Genomic DNA, 10,559 nt, shown 5'->3' with positions numbered 1-10,559 from the left:
CAGTCCAGGATCAATTACCAGCCAGCTTTCAGCACCTCTCTCAGAATATATTCCCATCCTGGGTGAAATCCTTTTTAGAGTTGCATCTGTCTGCCTCAGTAATATGTGAAGGGCCTAGAGAGCCATCCAGATGGTCGGAGAGCAATTAATATAAAGCAAAAGAGCTCATAACGAATAAATCCATCAATGAATGGAACTCGATTAAGGAATGAAAAGGGATGAAGTCATTTATTAATTGATAATTGGACAATAATTAGGCACATGGGGGCGACTACAGATGAGTTCATCTGTCCAGCAGAGATGTGACAAATGTGCATGCAGGTTAAATCAACATGAGGGCAAATGTCTCACAGATAACTGATTTCAGGAAGGCTTAAATTATAGGTATGTTAAAATAAATAAATAAATAAAATTGCTAATTGCAAGCTTCAGCCATTTTGTGAATTTCTTGCCACATGCTTACTGAGAAAATAAAACCATTGCAGACACAGAAAACTAATTATTATATATGTGTGATATGATATACGTTTTTGAGTTTCTTATTTTATACCTCTTTTATTGTCTACTTAGTCAATTCTTTCATCGTTTCATGTTGTGACAGGACACATGGAGCCCAGCTAGCATCTGGTTCTTTAACCCAAGGCTCATGTTTATAGTCACACTTAAAAATGACAATGGGCATTTAAATGTAATAACTCTCTCTCAACCTTTAAAGGTACATAAAGTGACACAAATAAAATAACAAAAACGTTACATATGGTTTTGGGTCTTTAATCTGATTTTGTGGAGCTAACTGAAAGAGGATGGACCACTTGTTCACCAGCATCAAAGGCTGAATCCTCACAGTTGTCGGTGTCACACTTAACTAACTCCTGCAATAAAACACCACCTTTTGCACCCATGTGGCGCACACGGGGGCCCGGGTGCGCGCCCTCGTTCCCGTCCCGGACTGCGAATACCACCTTAAAAGCCCTCTCGAGTGAAACTTTTCCCTGCAACTCCGTCGTTCCACCTTAAGCGCACACGCAAACGCAGGAGGCGTACAGCGAGGTTTCCGCTTCTCAGTTGGGCTCGGACCGCGGCTCACGAAAAACACCGTGTGTAACGTACAAGGTTGACGCACCAAGGTAAGAAAAAAAAAAAAAAAGAAAGAAAGAGAACCAACCGAGCAGAAAAAGAAAAAAATGTCTGAATCCAAGTACCGCGAGTGGATCCTGGACACTATCGACTCGCTGCGGTCGCGAAAAGCCCGGCCGGACTTGGAGAGGATTTGCCGAATGGTCCGGAGACGACACGGGTCCGAGCCCGACCGAACCTGCGCAGAACTGGAGAAACTGATCCAGGAACAAACCGTGCTGAAAGTTAACTACAAGGGCTCAATTTCTTACCGGAACGCCGCCAAGGTTCAGCGGAGAAGCAGAAAAAAAGACGATGGAACGTTAACGACGGCTGCGAGAAGGAGCGCGGTGGAAGAAGCCAGTCATTCCGACTTGAGCAACGGGGACAGCGCTTTCGGTCCTGTTGACCAGGACGAGGAGGATTTGGAGGTATGTTGAGATTGATGCGAGGAGAGGGGGGAGGGTTTGGAGGGGTGGTGGTGGGGGGGGACATGTTTAAAGGTGCTCACGTCTCATTGTCACATCACATGTTAGCAAATTAACAGGTGGAGATAGAAAAAGCAAGGCACGGGCAGCGTGTGGTTTACAAGAAAAAACGTCTCTTTTTTCTATCTGTGTGTGTGTGTGTGTGTGTGTGTGTGTGTGTGTGTGTCTACACGGGGAGTGGTGAGGGGAGTGATTTGCAAGTGCACCCAAAACTGCCGCAGACGGGGAGCGGCGGTTGGACCTCGCTCGAGCGCTGCCGAGGTGGAGACGAGAAGAAAAAAAAAACAGAAGGTGCGCGTGTAGTCAGAGTGAGGCTCGTTCTACACCGCGAAGAAGTTTAAACGGTTGACGTGGGCGCAGAAATGAAAGACGGGAAAAGTTGCACCGTCCTGCCCGTCCGCAACAACCCGAGCCACCATTATCAGCAGCAGAAAGCGCTTTTCGAGCCCCAAACTCGGCGTTGAGCGGAGGGGAGGAGGAGGAGGAGAAGGGAGGAGGGAGGGGGGGCTCTCCGCCAAGCTAGCGAAGGCACGAGACGACCGTTGGCCGGAAGCGGAGCGTATCCCCTTTCAAAATAAACGCGTCAATGTACACGCGCGAGCTGTCGAGGGTTTTATTTTGAAAGGCGGGACTGGAAATCCACGCATTCATTGTCACGGGCTTGTAAATGTGGGAGTGGGTGAAGGGGAAAGAAAAAAAAAAAGTCTGAAACACCGCGGATGTAAGGAGCCTGACGGGGGACGTTGGGACATTGTTGGGTTGTTGATTGTTGTTGTTTTTTTCTCCCCCTGACAGAAACGAGGACACACATCTCAGGCCAAACACAAAATGTCACGAGCCACATACATGTCCCGACGCATATTTTGTCCGCCCGCGGCGAGATTTCACCCCTTCCGTCTGACTTTAAGATCTGCCCATCACTGTGTTGTGTCCCGTAAAACAGCACCCAACACGATTAAAATCGATCCCAAAGTACTCGCAATGAAGCTACAATCAGTTCACGTGTGCAAACTGCATCTGTTTTTCGAGAGGTGGACGATTGCCGACGCAGTGCATAAAGTCGAACCCCTAGGTCCATTGTCGGACACGCAGCCGAGCCCGGTCACGTCTAATGCTTGGTGTCGGCTCTTGTGGCCTCTCTCGTCCCGCACAGCGATGGCATCACTTCTCTGCGTCTGGCAATTGCATGCAGACAGCATTTTCAGAGGAGCCACATCGCTGCGAAGTGTTCAAATGTGCGTGAGGCGGTAACACTGTGAGACCCGAACTAACGCGAAGCGACCGCAAAACTGTTCGTCCAGCGCTAGCTCCGTGATGCTCTATCCGATTTGGGTTAAGCTGAGATCAAATGACTTTGTTCTCTGAAAGGCGTGTGTCACTGCAAAAAAAACAAAAAGACGAGTGCGTTTGAAGACTTGGAGACTGCGCTGCTCGGGGCTTGTTGTCCAGGTTTTACCTGAATACGAGGGTCAAATTTAGGCAGCACCGTGTCCGATAACGGACTCATTCGCGTTCACTCTTTCAGTCGCTTTTACTGTTCATCGCCGACCCGGTGCAAAGTCAAAGTAGACTGCTGATCGAGGCGATGTTGTTCGCGGCGTCGCGTTACAGCTCGTTTTTTATTATTATGATTACAATTATTTATTTATTATTATTTTTTAATCTCTGGTGTGTTTTGCCGCGGCTCGGCTCGGCTCGGCTCGGGCCGGGAAGCGCTCCGTTAAAGACCTCAGACACAATGGCGAGGTCTTTACCGCGGCTCCGCAACTCCATGCGCACTTTGGAGGAAATTTGAGAGAAATCCCCCCTCCCTTAAAAAAAAAAAAAAAGAAAGAAAAAAAAAAAAGAAAAAAAAACCCGCCTCCCATCGGCCCCTTCTGTACTCCCGTCTGTTAGAATTATCAATCAAGCAGGCCTGCGCGGACCGGGGACGCACCGAGCACATCGCATGTTTAATGTGAGCCGAGATGGAAAACACGCAGGGCTGAGACCCCCGGAGGAGGAGGAGGAGGGGGAGGAGGTGGGGGAGGAGGAGGGGGGCGAGGTGTTTTTGTGACCGTGTCTCGATGAAAGTTATGTGAAATGCAGTGCGATGGGTGAAAAGCCATACAAGCGGCTCCTCTCTCAGGAGTGGGGCGGGCTTTCGTGCGCTCTTGTGCTCGACTGCTGGGTCTTGGACACGCAGTCGCACACAAGGTAATTTTTTTTTTTTTTTCTTTACTCCGGGCGCCATCGACAAAAAAAAAAAAAAAAGAAAAAATGCCCAGCGAAAGGAACGAGTGCGTATTTTAAAACTAGTTACATGCAACCAGATAACAGAATATACACAAGTGGAGACACGTCTGAGGTGTGAAGGGCTCTCAGTCTGTCTGCGGAGTGAACGCTGCACCGCGGAAAAAAAGGGGACGGAGGCATTCAGAGGCAGTAATTTACTACCACAGCGGTCAAATTGCGACATCTGTACGAGCGTGTTTTCATGTGACGCGCTCAGCCTACAATCAGTACCCAGCCATGACTACAGTCCCTCATAATCATGCAGGTTTTTACCATCTTTTTTAAGTTGTTGTCAAATAATCAACTTAATTGTGGATATTGGCTTTTCTCTCCCGAATGAAATGTTTCCCATCGAGCTCCCTTTTGATCCTATTGAAGATTAGTATTTACTTGTGATGTATGACGTTTATTTTAATTCTGCACCCACCCTTGTTTTTTTATTTTATTTTATTTTTTTTAAGTAATATATAATTAAATAATCCCTATAGGTTACAATCATAAATACAGTAGGATGGGGATGATATGTTGCCCCCATGCTTGTGTTTTGCAGGCTGACACCTCTATGGCTATGGACACAGACAGTAATGCTGATGAGGAGGGGGCTGATGAGAGCCGGGATGGGCAGGACGGACCCTCCCCCGGCAGCACTTATGAAGATGCCCCCGTGCCCTGTGCAACTGTGCGAGCCGCCGTCTCTGCCCCCTGCTCTCCTTCTGGCACCCGGCCTCGCCCCGGCCCCGGCTGCAGCCCTGGCTCAGGTCTGGACTGTGTCTCTTTCCAGAAGGCTAGTGAGAGGCCCAGCTCCTTGCCCCCCTCCAGCCCCAGGGCCCTCGCACACAATGACTGGGCCTATCATTCTGCTGTCTGCCCAGCAGAGCGCCAGCACCCAGGAATGCAGAGAGACAAAGGTATTCACACAGTCTAATGGAGCACTCAAATAATGTTTCATGTGCACGCTTGATGCTTAGTTTGTATTAGATATGAAATGGGGATAGGAGATGGACGGGTGACATATTTGTTGACAGTAGAAAGGCCGCTGTTAGTGTAAAATAGACACAGAAAAATGAAAGTTAAGATAATGTCAGGCTGCAACTCATGGTTATTGTCATGGTCAGTTATTTGTTGATTATCTCCTTGTTTAATCGACTAGTTGTTTGTTCTAGGAAATAACCCAAAAAATAAAGGAGGAAAGTAAAAATGACTTAAACTGATTGATGAATAATCAGAATACTCCACCAGCTGTACACATTAAAATGTTCTTACAGTGACTAAGTCATATAAGTAGTTTAAAGCCTTTTGTAGCTTCAGAGGAAGCCACATGTAATCTGATAAATTGCTTCCAATCACTTATGTGGCTAAGTTGCATTTTGGGTAATGTAGGCAACAGATTTTAGAAAGTGACCACTGGTCTGTATTGCACTGCTATAACACTGTTGGACTCATTGTGGGCAGAAAAAAAACAAGTGATCAAAATCTTTACAGCGGAACCAAAGATACTGCCCTTTTATTCCACACATTTTTCTTCCTTTTCAAAAACCTGGATCCTTCATTACCCACAATACAATTCAGCCACTGGGTGACATCACTGGAGGTTATCAGATTACAGACTGCAGCTTCCTCTGGAGAAAGAAGCCGCAAAAAGCTTCATACTACTTATTTAACTTATGCAGTCGTACTGCCCATGACCTGTAAACACACTCGCTGTGTAAAAATTGGTGAAGTTACCCTTTAATTTTGTTGCTGTTCTAAAACAATGTATTTCCAAGGCCTAGTGATGTCAACCTGCAGTCAGAGATGCAGTCATCCATTTGTTTGTTTTTAAAAAACACATATAAAGTGTCTTAAATCTGCGTTCATGTGATTATCACCAGAAGTTACCAAGAATAAAGTTCTGTGTGACAGAATGGATTAAATCAGCATGTCATGTAAATTAATCTCTGTGTTCGCAGCAGTCACAAAGCCAGCAATCCTCTCTGTAACCACCAGCCCTGGTCCTTTAAAAAACAACGTGAAGAAAGAAGATGGAGGCAAGGTGGAAGATAATGGCCTCACGTCCGATCAGCTGGTACCAGACTATGCAGCAGGACTGGTAATTGGCCTTGTATGTCAAACAACCCCACCTGTATGTCTCCTGCTTCTTTTATGTGTCTGCTTCAGACGTGACATTTTTTTGTTTGTTTTGTTCCGTCTTGTTTGGCCGGCAGGAAGAGACCAAGAATGTATCTGATGGAAGACCGCAGACACTCTCTCTGCCATCTGACGACTGTGAGTAACATACTGTCTTGTTATGAGTTTTTTTAAAGCTTCTGTTTAGCCTGCATCTGTTTTGCGAAAACCAAATGGATCACTGGACGGCTCTGTCATTTTGGGAAATGGTTTCTAAAGAGGCGCACGTATGTTATTGGAGTAACGTGAATGTGTATGTTACAGAGACCATTCTGGCTGTTATTTGGCCTCTTTGACTCACTTCTGCCTCGAGGCCGACTTAAGATGTTTTGAATGGTTCACAAACTTGTCCTGCAGCCTTGCAAACCAGGTGGTGCTCACTTTAACTGTTAACAGACATCTTTCAAAACATGCTGCCCCTCAGCACTAATGACAGTGGCTTGTGGAGGTGGACATTTGACAGTTTGATTCAGTTCTGAAGTTGATGCATCATGTTTTCTAGGCAAGAAAAATCACCACACAACCATGTCTTACACACCGAGCTGCCAAACTGGCAATTTAAATGGATCTTATGAGCTGCTTGGTAGACGATGTTTTTGCTTGAAGGGACAGTTGCCCCCAAAATAAAACTACCTCTCACACTGTGAACTATATATTCATCCAGATTGTTTGGGTTTGAGTTGGCGTGTTTTGGAGATTTCAGCCGTAGAAATGTCTGCTTTCTCTTTAAATATAATGGAACTGGATGGTACTTGGCTTGTGGTGCTTAAAGCACCAAAATCATGCATACAAAGAAACTAAAGAGAAATGTCCCCTTCCAGAATTCATGACCTGGCTACCCATAATCTACAGATTTCAGGTGTAAGCAGTTTCGTGGAGAAACATGTTTTGTTTTTACTGAGACACACTGTATCAATGTGCAGAAGAAAGTGTTTCTAATCACGGACAAAGTGGTTCATGCTTGTTACAACGTAGCTCGGTTAGCTAGCCTCTCATCCTTGAACAGATGAACACTCTGCTTCTGTGCAGTGATACGGTTGCTGGTTGTTGTTGTTCGAGAGAAAATAGTTCCTCGAAGAAACTGCTCACAACAAGGTCTGGATTATCTTGAGTAACCGGGTCATGATTTCTGGACAAAGACACCGCTGTTTAGTTTTTCAGATGTTTTCTTGATGCTTTGAGCACCACAAGCCCTCCAGTTCCATTATATTAGAGAGAAAGCAGACAACTTTATGGCAGATATCTACACAACTGGTGATTTAACATCTCCCATATGCATATGTTTCTGGTCTCGCTAAACTTGACATTACAAGAATGCGACTGCAACAACAACATGACAGTATCAGCTTCAGCTAATAGCACCACAGGTAATAGGAAACATGTATTTTTGATTTAAGGGTGAACTGTCTCTTTTGAATAATCCAGAAAAGGCCTTGTCATTGTATTTTATGGTATGTGCTTGTTTGCCGATAAGCAAGGCAACATAAAACCTTAAGATTTTTATGTGGGCTTGATGAAAAGTAAAGGTAAAGTTCCCATTCACTGCCTCAGAGACACTGTCTGTGTGCTGGGCCTGGAAATGGTTTGTTCAGAAGGAGCAGCACCTTCTAAAAATGTGGGCATTCTCATGCGTCACATGCATGAAGACAGTCCTGCCAGAATCCCAAGAAAGTGGGCTGGGACTGTAAAGTGTTGGTGCTGTAGCAACACTCATTCACTGTACTGAACCGTGAAGAAACTCTAATAGAAAAGCATACTGTACCGTGACAGTAGAGACCTCAGTGTGACATTCTAGTACCATGGGAAAAGGCATCACTTCCATTTCATCACAACTCTGCTGCTGTTTGTTCAACACCACCCAATGTGAATTTTTGCTGTGCACATGGAAGTTAGAACCGTGGTTCCCATATAATCACAATCTCTTTGGTCCCATAGTGACTCATATGAACTGAGCTTCCCTTTAATTGCCCACGTTATGTTTAATACTAAATTTGGAATACCTCGGTTCAGTTTCTATAAATGATTTGAGCACAAAAGGAAGATGCACTGAAGCTGTTCGCTGCAAATTTTTCTTCAGGTATTCACATAAGAAATCAGAGGCATGATGGCTCGTGAAGTGAAATTAACAAGCACAGATGATTTTGACGAGTATTTGGCACTCTTGTATTCTCACTTTTAGGAACAAGATAGATACTGAAGTGTTACATGTTGTCAAACTGACAAATAAAATAGAAACCAGCTAAATCGATCCAGTTTGTCTTCCACTGTGGTAATATTTGCTGGATGTTTGAATTTTTTTTTGCTTCCATTTTGTTCACAGGTACATTAAACAATAAGATAGAGATATCCTCCTTCACAGCTGCTGAAGACAGTCTTCTGAACGGTGGCAAAGATGATGAAATGTGAGTATCCTGTAATTAAATTCATTACACACTCCTAGAAATGCTTTTTACCAAACTCTTAAAATCATGTCCCCTTCCAATATACAAGAGTGTAATACGCCTCTCTTGACTTTTATTTTTTTAAACAATTGCCTTGAATGATTAATCTACAAGTTTCTCATCTACAAGCTCATGTTTTAAATAATTACTAACCACACAGTCAGTTGCCTGAAGGCATTTAAAGACGACAACAAACTGAGACATTCCCTGCTGAAGAGACATCACCCTGTTGTCATGTATTTGATCCTTGTATTTATTTTTGTTTATCTGATCTTCCTCCAGCTCTGTGAAGAAGGAGAAGATGAGCCAGAACTTGTTGCAGTGGACCGTGGCAGATGTGGCCAGTTACTTCTCAGCTGCAGGCTTTCCAGAGCAAGCTGTAGCTTTTCGAACACAGGTCAGTGCACCACCACAAAACAACCACAGAGGGCGCTACACGTTCACTAAAGCAAAGCCAGGGATATCCCATAACCCAGGGCATTTTTAGAGGCAGTTAAAAATTTAGTAAGGTGATTTTTTTTTTCACATGATTTGAAGGTTTCAGCAGTTAATTTAACTTTCAGCACAGGTGTCCTGGAATTGTATTACATTATTTACATCAAATAAAGTCATCACGCATTCAGAATATCCCTTCAGGACCCAATGGGTGAGGTTAACTTTCTCTCTCCCCAACAGGAAATTGATGGGAAGTCCCTTCTCCTGATGCAGCGCAGTGACGTGTTGACCGGTTTGTCCATTCGACTCGGCCCTGCACTAAAGATCTACGAGCGCCATGTAAAGGTGCTGCAGAGGACCCACTTCCTGGAATACGAGGACATCTGACGCGTTGGTTCACGTGATAGACAGACAATGCTGCACTGACACAAAACGTGCATGCAGTGCCCTCTCCCATCTGGACCCACCTTCATATACAGAATATGTAGAGGGTGAGTGGTGGGGAAGGCTGCGGTGGAATTAACTTTCACTGTGAGAATGACCAGAAACTGAAAGTCAGTCATCCTACCTCTCATTACGGTCTTTGGTTTTCAAATGGTTTTCATTTCACCCATGTGGCCGTTCAATTCCATTGTCAAGGGACTGTGCCCCTTTGTTCAGACTGTGTTTAAAGTGGAAAAGCAATGACCTTTCTGCAAGAGTAAAAGATGGATGATGCAGCCACTGAAGGGGACCGAGCCCTGCAAGCAAGTGGACCATCGATGGGCTTTCTGTACCCACAGAGACGTGACTGCCGTGAGCAAAATGTTGTCACAGATTTTGGGTCCAGAAGAAAATGTTGGTTCGCTGTGACTCTAAAATTTCTCACTGCATCCTCTCGTATTATGGTACCGTCTGTTTTTTCCAGTTTGTAAGCCACAACGTTAAACATAACGCACATGTGTTGTGCTTTTTCCTTCTCATGTGATGAGTTAAATGTCATCGAAGTGCTGGGGAAGTCAGACTATCGACATATCTGCATCACAAGTCTGATTCCTTACTTATCATGCCGACAATAGCTGCTGATGTTGGATTGTGTCTTCAGCGTCTCTGTAACACTGAGATATAACCAACATGATATACTACTACCTGCTGGCAAGGCAATATGTTGCTTTTTTTTTTCTTTTTCTATCTCGTTTAGATCTGACTGTGGTCCAACTTAATACAGTTGCATTTATGGGAACAGTTTCAGATAGATGTGACCAGGAAATGTGCAGCGTAATGGAATTTCCTTTCATTCATAAGCAGAATAAAGTAATAAACTTGGGAAAGTGTTGTTGTAATACCGAATTTATTGTTTTTAATTTAATGCAGCTGCTCAGTGCCTGTTTACAGAGCAGATATGTTGATCAAATGCAATACTTTTGTTGTCATCCATGTATAATTTGTCCAGTGTTTCAGTCTAAGTCTGCCTCTTGAATTGTAACATTCCATGATGTAGTCTACATCTCCAGTGTATCTCCTCCCTTTTTATCTGTAACATTGACATTTCTTCCAGAGCCACAATAAAGCTCCTGTCTCTCTGTTCAGTCTCTTGTTTTATCATGGTTTATTACATTTGTTCTAACTTACAGTGTACCGCCTACTGTGAGGACAAGCG

The 10,559-nt window shown here is 44.4% G+C and overlaps 1 protein-coding gene across 3 annotated transcripts; it reads left to right on the top strand.

Moving 5' to 3' along the window:
- The first annotated feature begins 939 nt into the window (after nucleotides 1–939).
- samd1a (sterile alpha motif domain containing 1a) lies at nucleotides 940–10,488 on the top strand. 3 transcript variants are annotated; one of them, XM_037089874.1, is made up of 7 exons: nucleotides 940–1,547; nucleotides 4,429–4,786; nucleotides 5,831–5,979; nucleotides 6,083–6,143; nucleotides 8,365–8,446; nucleotides 8,768–8,882; nucleotides 9,161–10,488. In XM_037089874.1, the coding sequence occupies exons 1-7, from the start codon at nucleotides 1,185–1,187 to the stop codon at nucleotides 9,305–9,307; spliced, it is 1,275 nt and encodes a 424-aa protein (XP_036945769.1). In that variant the 5' UTR covers nucleotides 940–1,184; the 3' UTR covers nucleotides 9,308–10,488. The 3 variants fall into 3 exon arrangements, with proteins under 3 accessions (XP_036945769.1, XP_036945768.1, XP_036945770.1); XM_037089873.1 differs by having other exon boundaries at nucleotides 946–1,547; nucleotides 5,828–5,979; XM_037089875.1 differs by having other exon boundaries at nucleotides 949–1,547; nucleotides 5,828–5,967.
- Nucleotides 10,489–10,559: the final 71 nt, after the last annotated feature.

Source organism: Acanthopagrus latus, chromosome 23 (genome assembly GCF_904848185.1).
Source record: "Acanthopagrus latus isolate v.2019 chromosome 23, fAcaLat1.1, whole genome shotgun sequence".
Taxonomy (NCBI): Eukaryota; Metazoa; Chordata; class Actinopteri; order Spariformes; family Sparidae; genus Acanthopagrus; species Acanthopagrus latus.
Note: the sequence above shows the minus strand (reverse complement) of the source record. Positions and strands in the feature narration are given on the sequence as shown.

What these genes read in the sequence shown, in the direction of transcription:
- samd1a (XM_037089873.1), top strand. Translation starts at nt 1,185, where the DNA reads ATGTCTGAATCCAAGTACCGCGAGTGGATCCTGGACACTATCGACTCG. An exon ending in AGGAATGCAGAGAGACAAAG is followed by an intron (nt 4,787 to 5,827) that starts GTATTCACACAG and finishes CTGTGTTCGCAG; the next exon opens with CAGTCACAAAGCCAGCAATC. An exon ending in CTGTAGCTTTTCGAACACAG is followed by an intron (nt 8,883 to 9,160) that starts GTCAGTGCACCA and finishes TCTCCCCAACAG; the next exon opens with GAAATTGATGGGAAGTCCCT.